The sequence below is a fragment of the Carlito syrichta genome, unplaced genomic scaffold (assembly GCF_000164805.1).
Source record: "Carlito syrichta isolate Samal-C Ts95f unplaced genomic scaffold, Tarsius_syrichta-2.0.1 Scaffold287778, whole genome shotgun sequence".
Lineage (NCBI taxonomy): Eukaryota > Metazoa > Chordata > Mammalia > Primates > Tarsiidae > Carlito > Carlito syrichta.
The window spans coordinates 102679-117715 of NW_007231874.1; the positions used below are offsets into that span (position 1 = coordinate 102679).

General features: G+C 36.3%; 1 protein-coding gene across 5 annotated transcripts in view; it reads left to right on the top strand.

Annotated features, from left to right (window-relative positions):
- LRRC49 (leucine rich repeat containing 49) overlaps positions 1 to 15037 on the top strand; it is a 129001-nt gene that overhangs the window by 89258 nt on the left and 24706 nt on the right. For 2 of the 5 annotated variants that reach the window (XM_021709952.1, XM_021709953.1), the window contains one exon: positions 9683 to 9757. The exons of the other annotated variants lie outside the window; for them this stretch is intronic. In XM_021709952.1, the coding sequence (XP_021565627.1) occupies positions 9683 to 9757 (75 nt within the window). The remainder of the gene's footprint in view (positions 1 to 9682; positions 9758 to 15037) is intronic. 5 annotated transcript variants of the gene reach the window in all.

Sequence of the window (15037 nt, forward strand, 5' to 3'; positions counted from 1 at the left end):
ATAATTTAATCTAAATAGAAAAGAAATGATGGGAATCTTATTAAAATCACATTTAAATTTACTTATTCATTTCAAAAGAATTGACATTGTTGTGACAATAACATCACTTTAAGAAATACAGCTTTCTACTTGGTTGATTTTTGTATTATAATTTTGTCTTCTATGTCTCAAATTTGGGCTTTTATTTTGGTGATCTGGATTTTTTTGTTGAAGTTAAGATTTTTGTGGTCTTGCTTTTTCAGCTTCCTTAGGTGATTTGTTAGGCTGTTAACTTGTGATCGTTCCATTTTCTTCATATGTGTTCGTAGAGATATGAATTCCCCTCTTAGTACTGCTTTCATGGCATCCCAGGGGTTTTGGTAAGATGTTTCTTCATTTCATTTGTTTCCAGGTATCTTTTAATCTCTGTTTTAATTTCCATGTTGACCCAGGAGTTGTTTAGCATCTTGCTATTTAGTGTCCGTGTCTTTGTGGGTTTTGGGGGATCTTTGTTGGTGTTGATATTTATTTTTATTCCATTGTGGTCTGAGAAGGTGCATGGCAATATTTCAATCTTACAGAATTTGTTTATGCTTGATTTATGACCAAGGGAGGGTCGATCTTAGAGTACTTTCCATGTGTTGATGAGTAGAATGTATATTCTGTGATTGTTGGGTGGCGTGTTCTGTAGGTATCAATTAAGTCCACTTGGTCAAGCATCATGTTGAGGTTCTGGACCTCCTTGTTGATTTTTTGTGTTGATGATCTGTCTAGGGTTGTGAGTGGAGTATTTAAGTCCCTGGCTATGATAGTGTTAGTGTCAATATCTTTTTTAAGTTTACTTAGAAGCTGCTTTATGAAAGTTGGTGCTCCTATGTTGGTGCCTATATGTTTAGGATGAATATTTCTTGTTAATGGATTGAACTTTTTATCATTATGTAGTGATCTTCCATATCTGTTTTAATTTTTGATAGCTTAAAGGATATTTTGTCTGATATTAAGATCACAACTCCTGCTTTCTTTTGTGTTCCGTTCGCGTGAAATTTTGTTTCCCATCCTCTTACTTCGAGTCTGTGAGTGGTTCTTTCTGGTAAGATGAGTCTCTTGGAGACAATATATTGTTAACTCTAGTCAGGATGGCCATCATCAATAACTCAAAAAACAACAGATGCTGAAGAGAATGTGGGGAAAAGGGAACACTTCTACACTGTTGGTGGGAGTGTAAATTAATACAACCTCTGTGGAAAACAGTTTGCCAATTCCTAAAAGATCTAAAAATTGACCTTCCATACAACCCCACAATTGCCTTACTGGGAATATACCCAGTGGAACTCAAATCACTCTATGGAAAAGATACTTACACACCCATGTTTATTGCAGCATTATTCACAATAACAAAAACTTGGAACCAACCATGCTGCCCATCGAAAGAGGACTGGATTTTTTAAAATGTGGTTCATCTACATGATGGAATATTATGCAGTCATAAAGAAGGACAAAATTATGAACTTTGTAGCAACGTGGATGGACTTAGAGTCTATAATGCTGAATGATCTACCACAGAAACAAAGAACTGAGTATCACATGTTCTCACTCATGAGTGGACCATGAATAGTCATCATAATACTATAAGAAAAGGATTTTCAGTAGTGAGAAACTGTCAGGGAAGAGGGGGCACACCTCATCAATAAGGGTACCTGCATAATGAACATTTGTATACCTAACCCTGAATTGTACTCCACATCTTTAAAGTAAAAAAAAATTTTTTTAAAGAAATACATGTAAAACCTCAAACCACAAGAACCCTAGAAAATGAAAGACATATCCTCATGGAAATTGGAACTGGCATCCAATTCCTGAACAAAACCCAAAACCCACAGGCCATAAGAGAGAGGATAGACAAGTGGGACCTCATTAAACTGACAAGCTTCTGCAAAGCCAAAGAAACCATCAAGAGAGCAGGGAGACAGCCTACAGACTGGGAAAAAGTATTTGCCAACTCCAGTTCTGACAAAGGCTTAACATCTTGGATCTACAAGGAACTCAAACATGCTGAAAAGGAAAAAACAAACAACCCCATTATAAAATGGGCAAAAGATATGAACAGACACTTCTCAAAGGAAGACATCCAAGCAGCCAACACACACATGAAAAAATGTTCAACCTCACTAATCATCAAGGAGATGCAAATCAAAACCACCCTGAGATACCACCTAACTCCAGTCAGAATGGCAATTATCAATAACTCAAAAAATAACAGTTGCTGGAGAGAGTGTGGCGAAAAGGGAACACTTCTACACTGTTGGTGGGAGTGCAAACTAGTATAACCTCTGTGGAAAACAGTATGGTGATTCCTAAAAGCTCTAAATATTGACCTCCTATATGACTCTGCAATCCCCCTACTGGGAATATGCCCTGAAGAACTCAAATCACTCTATAAAAAAGATACCTGCACACATATGTTTATCGCAGCATTGTTCACAATAGCAAGAACCTGAAAGCAACCATGCTGTCCATCAAAAGAGACTGGATTAAAAAAATGTGGTGCATACACATGATGGAATACTACGCAGCCATAAAAAAGAACAAAATCATGAATTTTGCAGCAACCTGGATGGAACTAGAGTCTATAATACTGAGTGATCTCTCACAGAAACAAAGATCTGAGTATCACATGTTCTCACTCATACAGTAGACCTTGAACATCCAATGTAATACTATAAGAAAATGACTGACAGTGGTGGGAAACTATGGGCAGGGAGGGGAAGGGAGATGGGATTAATAGTAGTAAATATCTATCTGGGGATGGGGAGACACCTCTTATCAACAGGGGTGCCTGAACGAAGCATATTTGTATACCTAACCCTTAACTGTACCCCACAATATCATAATAAAAAATATTGATTAAAAAAAAGATAGAACTTAAAAAAAAAACTTTAAAACTTTTTGTTCTAATGTTGTAAAGCATAGGTAGTGATCCCCTTGCTTACATTTAAGAAGTTGAAACTGTTTATCATAATTTGAATATGTTAATGCACAGACCATAAAGAAAAAGCCTAGATAAAATGTTTGAATAAATTTTGTAAATAAATTGAAAAAAACAAAACAAAAGAAATACAGTATGTCTCTCCATTTTTTTCAGGTTTTGTTTAATATCCAGAGGGAGGTAACTGGGAAAATGCTGAAAGATTGAAAGAAAATTCTGAGGAGCTAAATGAGGTTAGAGACCATGAAATAGTAGCCACTACAGCCTGAATTGTTGAGTCAGTTTATTCCAGGAGAGCACAGAGTAGCTAAATATAACAGTAGAGACATTAAATGTCCGATAAGGGACAAAGACAAGAAATAAAAAATTCCAGTGCGATGACAAACAAAAGATAGACGTGATGAGCCAGATTGTCTAAGCTAGATTTTTAAGGAATTAAAAACCAGAAGGTTGCCAACAAATGGGGAGAAATGTTCATATTTTGGAACTGGAAGTCTAATTAAAGTTGAGTATGAGGAGTCTGTGAAGTAAGAGGGTTCATAATAAACTGGAGTCATGGGAATTTATGGTCAGAATGAGTTCTTCAGGTTAAGATTTTAGAGGTAGAAGATATCTAAGTAATGACATTGGAAGCAAAATGGAGGCCATTGTTGTGGGTTGTTGGATAAGAGTAAAAGGAAGACAGATCAGCTAAAGTCATTACTTTACTTTAGACACTGAAGTTGCTGCTGGTGGAACTAGGTGTGCAACCAGAACCAAAGTCTTCAAAAACAGCCCAGCCTCGTCGCCTCTCTGGCATTCTGCACTCCAGTTACGGGACTGTCCACTGTTCAGGTTTTACTAGTTTTGGCAGCTGCAGTGAATGCAGGAGTATCTTTTTTTATTAAATGACTCTTTTACTAGGCAAAACTACCTCTTTTTTTTGTTAAGATGTGGGGTGTAATTCAGGATTAGGTACACAAGTGGTCATCATACAGGTTTGGGCCTCCCTTTGGCCCCCACATCTCCTAGTTTGAGATCAGGTACCTTTATTGATGTTATGTGGCCCCTCCTTCCCTCCCCTGGCAGTTTCCGGCTACTGCCAATCCCTTTCTTATAGTATTATGGTAAATGTTCAGGGTCTGCTTATGAGTGAGAACATGTGGTACTCAGTTCCTTGTTTCTGTGATAAATCACAGATTTATGTGATTTATGTGGGGCATCTAATCGTCTTTACAGTGATGCCCCACATTTAAACTCTAAATCCATCCAAGTTGCTGCAAAGTCCATAATTTTGTTTTTCTTTATGGCTGCATAATATTCCGTCAAATATATATACCACATTTTTTAAATCCAGTCTAGTTTGGGCAACACGGTTCTTTCCATGTTTTTGCTATTGTGAATAGTGCTGCAATAAACACGCGTGTGTAGGTATCTTTTTTGTAGAATGATTTAAGTTCCTCCAGGTATATTCCCAGAAGGGGGATTACTTGGTCATATGAAAAGTCAGTATCTAGTTCTTTTAGGAATTGCCACACTGTTTTCCATAGAGGTTGAATTAGTTTGCATTCCCACCAGCAATGTAGAAGTGTTCCCTTTTCTCCACATCCTTGCCAGCACAGTGTCTGTTATTTTTTGTTTTATTAATGGTGGCCATTCTTAGTGGAGTTAGGTGGTATCTCAATGTGGTTTTGAATTTTCATAGTGGCGTATGTCCAAAAATTCCATGACCATCTAAAATAATTTAAAATTATAGTCTTCACTTTTATGGTCTCAAAAACAAACAATCAGTTCCAAAAGAAAGAGGAAGTATCTGTTAGTGAAAATTGTTGTACCTTATACTTACTGCCAAGAGTTTCAGAATTTTTACTATGAGTTCCACAAAGTCAGAGGCTTCTAAGCAAGGAGCACGGAGGAAGAGTTTGGGGGAAATGGGAAATATGATATGTGGGCTCTGTGGAGAGGGTGTAATTGTGAGTCATTAGGAAAAGGACCCACAAATCCAGGCAAGAGATTTACTTTCTACAAATATGTATGTTTAAGGTGCTATGGAAACGCTATTACATCCTCTTGGTCTGACCCTTTTTTAATGACCTAAAAACAATTTAATTGAGGAACCATAGAAGATACTTATATATGAAGGTGGAAAATAAAACTTCAAGGACATTGAATAATTAGTACAAACTATCATGCAAGATCAATTACTTATAACTTCTAGTGGTTGTTGATTATTCTTCAGTTTAGTGTGTGGTTATTTGATTCCTGTAAGATCTCTCACATCAGACTGTTAGAACTGTTTCTGAGCAAGATTACATACCTTGTATTTGTCTAAGTGAGGGGCTGCTAACCAGAGAGTCCAGATTGGTTTTTTTAATTTTGAGTCCTGATTCTGCTTGACCCCCCACAGCATTTAATGTAGTTGACACTCTTCATTCACCTGATTCTCCTGTTACCTATGCAGCTACTCTTTTTTCTTTATTTTCAGGTGTATTTTACTGATTTATTTTCTACCAAATCTTTCGATGAATATCATACAATTCTTTTATGTGTAAAATTTAGTTATGCTTCTTGCTATAGTAGATGAAGGAAGAATCAGCTCACTCGCTTCCTTTCCTCCCAAAACTATATATCTAACTTCTCTCATTGGTAATTTGGATAACAGATACTTACTTAAGTCTCTCTTTCTTCCTTTTTTTTAGTTGGGGTTTCACCCTGTCACTCAGGCTGCAGTGCAGTGGCATGATCACAGCTCACTGTAACCTCAACCTCCTGGGTTCAGGCCATCCTTCCACCTTAGCCTCCCAAGTAGCTGGGACTACAGGCACACACCACCACACTCAGATACTTTTTTTAAAAAATTTTGTAGAGACCACGTCTCTCTATGTTGCCCAGGCTGGTTTCAAACTCCTAGGCTCAAGCAATCCTCCCACCTCAGCCTCCCAAAGTACTGGGATTATAGGCATGAGCCACCACTCTGAACCCAAATTTCTGTTTCTTGTTCCATCTGCTGTAGACAGTACCTTTCAAGTCTGCATTGTGCAAGATGAGTCTTTTCATCTTTTTACTTCTCCCGCTTTATAAACTGCAACGTTTTTCCTTTTTTTAACAATACATCATGACATTCCATGTATGTTACAACTTCTGACAGCTATACTTTTCTAATTTCCCTTGTGATTTCTTCTTTACCACATATCTGTGAATTTTCCAGATTTGCTTCTGTTACTGCTTTATGATGCACTTCATTGTAGTCAGAGAAAATCTTTTGTATGTGTTTAATTTTTTTAAACGTATTGAGACTTGTGTTGTGGCTTAACATATGCTCTGTCCTAAAGAATGTTCCATGTGTACTTGAAAATAAAGTGTATTCCACTCTTGTTGGGTGGAGTGTTCTATATGTCTGTTAGGTCTAGTTGGTTTTATAGTGTTCTCCAAGTCCTTTGTTTACTTGTTGATTATCTGTCTGGTTGTTGTGTTATTGAAACCAGGGTACTGAAGTCCCCATCTATTGTAAAATGAACTACAGTATTTCCCCTTCAACTCTATCAGTTTTTGCTTCATATATTTTAGGTGTTAAATGCATTTAATTTACAATTGTTATACATTCCTTATGTTCTTCCATGTCTTTGGTAAAAAATTTGGACATAAAATGTATTTCATATATTGTTAGTAGCCAGCTCAGCTCTCTTTTGGTTACTCTTTACATGGAATATTTGTTTCTGTCCTTTCGATTTCAACCTATTTTTGTCTTTTAATCATGTAAGCATGTACTTGTATCTTTTTTTTTTTTGAGTTGGAGTCTCACTCTATCTCCCAGGCTGGAGTGCAGTGGCATGCTCACGATCACGCCAGCATCAACCTGCTGGGCTCAGGTGATCCTTCCGTCTCAGCCTTCCAAATAGCTGGAACTACAGGTGTGTGCTACCACACCCAACTAATTTTTTTATTTATTGTAGAGATGAAGTCTCACCAAATTGGCCAAGCTAGTCCTGAACCCCTGGGCTCAGACAAGCCCTCTCACCTCAGCCTCCCAAAGTGCTGGGATTATAGGCTTGGGCCACCGCACCTGGCCTAGTTGTAGCTTTTAAAAAACCCATCCTGCTAATCTCTGCCTTTAAATGGAAGAGTTTTATCTTTAAAGTCCTGATGAGGAATTTACTTTTGATGTTTATTTTATTTTTTGTTCTTCAATTACTGCATGACTTTTCTTTTTAGTATTTAATTGATTTTTTTCAGTGTATCATTTTCTATCCCCTTTTCATTCCTTTTACTTTATATTTTTTGGTTATTTTCTTAGTTGTTAGGTACTGCAATTAACATCTTGATTTAATTCACTAGAATTAATACCAATTTAGTTGTAATAGTATACAAAAACTTTACTTCTATTTAGCTCCACGCTTTTTATGTTGTTTTTTTCACAAATTACATATTTAACATTGTGTGCTTATTGCATAGGTTTATAATTCTTATTTTATGCATTTATCTTTTAAATTGTATAGAAGAAAAAAAGAAATTACCAACCAAAAATGTAATAATACTGGCTTTTATTACATACCTGTGTAATTACCTTTACTAGTGTTCTTTATTTCTTTATATGGCTTCAGGTTACCATCTAGTGTTTTCTAAGTCTAAGAAACTTCCCTTAGCATTTTTTGTTAAGGTCAGTTGTACTAGCAGTGAAATCCTTCAGCTTTTATTTACCAGGGAATGTCTTAATTTTTCTATTATTTTCAAAATACAATTTTGCCAGATAAAGAAATCTGGGTTGACGGGGTTTTTTGGTTGTTGTTGTTTTTTTTTTTTTCTTTTCTTTTATCACTTTAAGTATGTCCTCCCACTATCTTTTAGTTTCCATGACTTCTGATGAGAAATCAGTTGTTATTCTTATTGAGGATCCTTTATATGTGATAAGTCACTTCTCTCATTTCTTTCAAGATTGTGTCTTTATCTTTCTCTGTTAACAGTTTGATTAAAATGTGTCTTTATGTGAATTGCTTTTGAGTTTATACTAGTTGGAGTTCAGTGAGCTTCTTGGATGTGTTGGTTTATGTCTTTCATCAGATTTGGGAAGTTTCTGGCCATTATTTCTCAAATATTTTTTCTACTTTTTTCTCTTGTGTCTGTTCTTCTGAAACTTCCATTATGTTTATGTTGGTATCCATGATGATATCCTGTTCATTTATCTTTATTCTTTTCTTTCCTACTTCTCAAACTGTATAATTTCAATTGACCTATCTTTAAATTCACTAATTCTTCTACTTGCTCAAATCTACTGTTGAAGCCCTCTAGAGACCTTTTTTTTTTTTAAGTTGGAGTCTCACTGCATTGCCCAGGCTGGAGTGCAATGACATGCTCACAGCCACCCCAGTGTCAACCTGCTGGGCTCAAATGATCCTTCCACCTCAGTCTTCCAAGTAGCCAGAATTATAGGAATGTGCTACCACACCTGGCTAATTTTTTGATTTATTGTAGAGATAAGGTTTCACCAAGTTGCTCAGACTGAGAGAACTTTTAGTTTTAGTTATTGTACTTTTCAACTCCAAAATTTCTATTTGACTTCTTTTAAATTTCTGTCTCTTTATTGATATTCTCTCTTTGGTGAGATGTTGTTCTCCTGGTTTTCGTTAGTTCTCTGAGTATATTTAAAATCGTTGATTTAAAGTTCTTATCTAGTAAGTCCAAAGTCTAGGCTTCCTCAAGAACAGTTTCTATTCATTTCATCATTTCCTCTGAGTTATACTTTTTATTTCTTTGCATGACTCATAATTTTTTGTTGAAATTTGACTTTTTTTTTTCAGTAGGAGTCTCACCCTGTCACCCAGGTTGGAGGGCAGTGGCACACTCACAGCCACCACAGCTTCAACCTGCTGGGCTCAGGTGATCCTTCTGCCTCAGCCTTCCAAGTAGTTGGAGCTACAGGCATGCGCCATCATGCCCAGCTAACTTTTCTTGATTTGTTGTAGAGATGAGATCTCATCAAGTTGCCCAGGCTCATCTCAAACCCATGGGCTCAGGCAATCCTCTCACCTCAGCCTCCCAAAGTACTGGGATTATAGACGTGAGCCACTGTGCCCAGCCAGAAATTGGACATTTTGAATATTGTAATATGGCAACTCTGGAAATCAGATCATCTACCTATCCTAGAATTTGTTGTTGTTGCTTGTTTTGATTGTTCTATTCTGTTTGCTTAGTGACTTTTCTGAAATATTTCTGTAAAGACTGTATTCTTTGTCTTTTATAGCGACTGAGGTCTCTGTTCCATTAGTTTAGTGGTCAGTTAGTGATTTGACAGAGACTTTCTTAAATGCCTGGAAAAAAAGAAAAACTATAAACCTCACCAAGTCTTTACAGATTGGTTCCGTGTTGGGTTTTTTTCCTAAGCATATGCCCAGGACTGGAGATGCATATGACATTCTAGATTCTCTGGAACACATAGGAGCTTCTCAAAGCCCTATTCTCCTGGGTATCTCCTTCCCTAGCCTCTTCTTTCTCTGACTTTTTGGTCTATTGCTTACTTCAGTTGTTATTCCATGCCTCATGTGGTACTAGCTTATACATTTTTTTCTTTTAAATATGTTTGATGAATGCCACCCAAAAGCCACCTCAGTCCTGGGGAAGCACCAAGGCAAGTGAGACAAAGGGAAGCTTTTGAACTGATCCTTCAGGAAGCCACCAGACATGTCAAAAGACACAACTACAATTTTTTGAGAATATTATCTGTATTGCTTCCTCTGTTACCAGCACCCTGCACCAGGAATGTGAGACTGTTCACCTTCAACATCACCACCAAGCTGGGGATTGGGAACTGGTAACAGGGTAAGTTAAAATGTCACAGAACCATCTTATTGAAGTTCAGCAGTTTTGTTTTGTTTTTTCCTTCACTAAGTGTTCCCTTGGTGATTGTAATTTTTTATTAGATTTCAGAGTTCTGAAAAAGTTGTTTCTGGCTATCTTTGCTAGCATATTTATTGCTTTTGTAGAGGGATGGAGTTCCCTACTCTACTATTTTTCTCCTTCTTTGGGATTCCAGTTTTGCTATATTCTATGAGCTATACTTTTACATTTTAAGATTAATATCATTTATATCTGTTCTTTAATCATAAAACTTTGTCAATTGGTAGCATTTAAAACTAGAAAACTGGTAAATAGTATTTAAGTTTCTATGATGTAACTATTTTTTACTTCACAGTTAAGTAATATGCTATAATTGTGTCTCCTTTTCTGTGTCCTAAACCACTTAAGAATAGTCCTAACACCAGATTCAAATGTCCCCTTCTTCAGTACACTTCAAAAGTTATCAAAAATCCTGCCATATTTTAATTTGCTTCATATTTGAGCCATACCTTACTTACATAGTTGTTGTATTTTTCCTGGATTTTCTGGTTGCCTTTTTTTTTTTTTTTTTAATTTAACAAAGAAATATGCTGTCTTTACTACATTTCTAATTTCTAGAATCTACTCTTCTTGAGGCCTATTATCTCCTTGATCTAATTTAGACTATTTACTTTCAGACCATTCTTTATAGTTTATTATTTTATATCATATTATTAGTAGCTTTTGATTTGTTGTATGTTTTGCATGTCTTTCTAATAGCCTTAAGAATTTGTGTCCTGGGTCAGACATGGTGGCTCAAGCCTGTAATCCCAGGACTTTGGGAGGCTGAGGCGAGAAGATTACCTGAGCTCAGGGGTTCGAGACCAGCCTGAGCAACTTGGCAAGACCTCGTCTCTACAATAAATAAAAAATTTAGGTGCGGCAGCGTGTGCCTATAGTTCCACTTACTTGGAAGACTGAAATGGAAGGATTGCCTGAGCCCAGCAGGTTGAGGCTGCAGTGGCAATGAGCGTACCACTGTTCTCCAGCCTGGGAGACAGAGTGAGACTCCAACTCAAAACAAAATAAAACAAAAAAATTCTGTCTCTAAACTTTTAGATGGTAGAGTTTCTCAAATTTTGGTCCTGGGTGCTCTTCTCACTCTCTGCTTTTCTCCTAAGCAATTTCATATATTCTTTTACTTTAAATACCATTTATATGCTGAAGGCACCAAAATGTATAGATTTTCCATGGTGGTTTACTGATGGAGATTGTGTTTAAGAAAAAAAAAGTCCTTTACTACATTGGGATTTTAAAAAATATTCTCTCATTTTGCCTTCCTAGAGGTTTAAAATTTGGCCTTTCATATTGAAGTCTTTGTTACACTGGGAACTGGTTTTTATATTTGAGGTTAAGGTCTGATTTGTTGGAGTATTTTTTTCTCCCATAGGAACAACCAGTTACCCTAGTGCTATCCATTGAGCATTCTTTCCTCTTACTCATCTGCAGTGTTTGACGGTGGGAGAAATGGATGGAGATTCCTTTTACAGATCTTCAGTTAGTCCCTGTGTTCAGTCTCACTTCTCATTCCCCTCTGCCATCATACCTGCTGTTCTTTCCTTTCCAGAGTTCTACTGAGCAGTTTGGCAGCGGCCTTCTTACCCACAGGGCATATTTGAGGCCATGGCTCTTTTTTACCCTTCATTACTTAACACTTTCTTTCCAGCTTCAGAAATTTGCTGAAATCTGCTGCTGCTGCTGTTGCTGATAATCCTCCCCTATTTTGCTTGTTGTTGTTGTAGATTCATATCTTTTCATTTCCTTTACGTTCACCAAGTGGGGTCTTGGAGGGAGAGGCTTTTAACACATGTTCAGTTTATCTGCTATTTTACCTGAAAGTACAAAGTGAAGAGTTTTCAACATTGGGTTGTATAACTACATTATCTATAAGTCTTTAAAAGTATAGTTAAATTTTATTTTTTGGGAATGACATATGCCTCATTCTTTCTGAAGTTAGGAAGTTAGAGGACCACAAAGTTCCTTCCTTAGTGTTTCGATTTGTTTTTTAAACTACATAAGGTTTTTCCTCTTTAAATAATCATGTATACTCCTTAGTATTTCATAATGCCAAAAAAGTGGCTAACTCTTGTATTTCAATGTCTGGGACCTTTGGCTCATGGGTGTGAAACTAAATGCCTGGAAACAAGTGTCCATGAAAAAGTTATAGGCACAAAAAGGGAAGAAATTCTCTATAACTTTACTATATCCCATTAATGATTTCACTGTTCACTGTACTTGGGACAGCTCTATGGTGAAATGACATATTTCAGTTTCTTTTCCCTGGCAGAAATGGGAAAGTACTTAGTGTGATGTTTTCTTTGCTTACATTGGATGCATACAGTGAAGCTGGTTTATTTTTGGTCATTTCCTGTCTATGAATACTGTGGTGTTTTAGCCAACACTACTATAATAAAATATAATGCATAAATGTATTTCCACACCTATGAATGTTGTAATAGAAATTCATAAAATGAGTTATTATAGGAATCAGCACCACTTATTCATTGGGAAAAGAATCTTCCGTAACATTTTATGTCATTCTGTTCTAGCCTGTTATAAAAAGCCTAAAGGTAAAAAACAAAGTAAAACCACAAAACACATAACCCTCTAAAGTAGTATCTTTTTTCCCCAACCAGACCTTTAGGAGTATATTCTACATTTAGTCTGGCTTCCAGGGACTCACTGTTTTATCACTCTTTTTTTAGGGTCTTCCACTAATTGAAAGGGCATAGAATATTTTTCTGATTTATTCTTATATAAAAATCAGGTTGAATAGATGAACATTTTGACTTGAAATTAACCACTAAAGATCTTGAAGAGAATTTATATTTGATGGCATTCTGCCTGCTGTTATATAATTAATATTTAAATTGGAGAATGTAATTAGAAATGTATGGGACTTCGTGAGAAAACAATTTTTAAAATGTAGATCTTCCAGAGAGGAATACCAGCTTTCTTAGAGTGTAAATTTAGGCTAGGGAGAGGTAGGAGACTGGACCGATGTCCAGTTACCCACTGTAGAAAATGGAGTAATTCCTTCACTTAATTCCTTCCTCTCTTTCATTCTTCATAGTCATTCTTTTGTTTTCTCTTGAATATCGGATAAATCTATGAACTCTTCTATTAATAATAATCATGAAAATGTATTAATATAAATGTGAGGCATGGTTTAGAATATTATTTCTAATTTTTACAGCAATTCTAAAAATATGTATTTTACATACAAGAAAACTAAAACTCAAATAATTAAATAACTTGCCCAAAAAGTCATCTGTTTATCAGTGACGGATCTGAACTTTGAACTGAGGTCTATCTTATTGTATTGCCAGTGCCATTCCCACTACACCATCCCATTTCTTCTGTTGTGCCCTCTTATGGTCCAGTTGACATTGTTGCACTGATCTCACCAGTCCACTGCATGCAGCCTTCCCCTACATCCTCCACCAAGTTGATTATTTTCTATCTGCAGGGGCTTCTTGAGAGCAGAGAGCATCTCTTGTTCATCTTTGTATGTCCAGTACCAACACCTAGATCTATGCATGATGCTTAAAAACTTGCATCAAATGTGGTCTTATTACTTTTTAATTTAAAAACTTTGTTCTGCTTCTCAGCTATATGGGATAAAATCTGACTGCCAGGCTCATTGGCCGCTGGTCCCCTGTATTTTTAGTGTCCATTCTTGTGTTTCAGTATTCCAGCCATGTTGAAATTGGTCTTACGTGAGTGTGTTGTGCATAATCAGACTTCTGTGCTTTCCTTCATTCTGTTTTCCCACCTCTTCCTGATGAAATTCTGCTAGTCATCTCTCAAGGTTCAGTTCAAGTACTGCCTCCTTTTGAAACTTGACTTTTCCCCTCTGGAAGAATTAATCATTCCTTTATCTGTGTTTCCATAGCATATGGTTTAAATATGCATTGTATTATAATAAGCACATTATATTACATTTAATGTATATATTTATCTTTGTCTTTGTCCTTCTTCCAGATTGGGAGCTCTTTGAGGGCAGATAGTTCTTGATTTATTTTTGTATCCCCAATGCCTAGCACAATATCTGATGTATAGTAAGCTCTCTCAAGAACTTATTTGTTTAATGAGATGTTGCTCTCACTTTAGTTTAAAAGTTATTGACCATGTGTTATTAGGTTGATCATAGAGTAGAATTAGAGCATTTATAATTCTGAAACTATATCTCAGTAAAGGTGAGCAATAATTTTTTTTATTTTAAGGATGTGAGGTACAATTCAGGATTAGGTATACAAGTGGTCATCGTACAGGTAAAGTTTTTATAGATCCACAAACTTACACAAAATCTCAATACCGATTGTTCTCATCATACAAATGACTTAAAGGCCTGTGTCAGAATTCTTATCACAGTGCCTTATAGTGGGCTTTCAGGGAATGTTTGGCAAATGAAAGAATGAGTGAATGAATGAATGAATATATGTGTATGTGTAACTAAAGATGTGGACATACCCACTAAACAAGGACAATGTATAAACATTGTTTAGCAAATTTTCTAAGTCATTGTTTTTGGAAATCAGAGCACTCTTTCTCAGAGGAGCTAATTTATAAGCATTGGGCAGAGTTCAAAGTTAAATTCAAAAGCCCCATTCAGAAAATAGCTGAAATGGGTTAGGTATTAAATGGCCTATTTAACAGGTGCTGTGTTTCCTAGTGAAAAGGTGATGAGTCTGTCCACAGCCCAGCAGACCTACCATTTGTTTTCACTGTCCATGGGAGATCTGTGTAAGTTGGAGATTACTTCTGCTTTGTTTTGTAATCATGTTACTCTCTTAGTGTAGCCTTGCTTATTATTTCACTAATTTCCCCAACAATTTGCTTGACAAGGCTTTGCACAAAATAAATAATCCCTTTCTAATGACAGACTTTTTATTTTGGAGTTTGTGTTCTTAAACTTTTCATCATAAGGAAGAAGAGAAGCAAAGCATTTCCAAATATATGATGTGGAACAATATCACTTCCCAGAGGATTTGTTCATGTTCTTAGTGCATAACTCTGATTTGCCATCATTTTTACATTGGAACCGAACTTCTTTTGCTGGGTATTGTGCATCCCTACATCAGCTTCCCTCCTTCATGACATGTCTTTGCCTCACCTGGGTAAACCCTCTTGCTAAACCTTATTCTGTGTCTGTATCACTGATTCCGCCCCTTTGTTGAAACCATAGCTAATGATTGCAATATCTTTTTTTTTTTTTTTTTT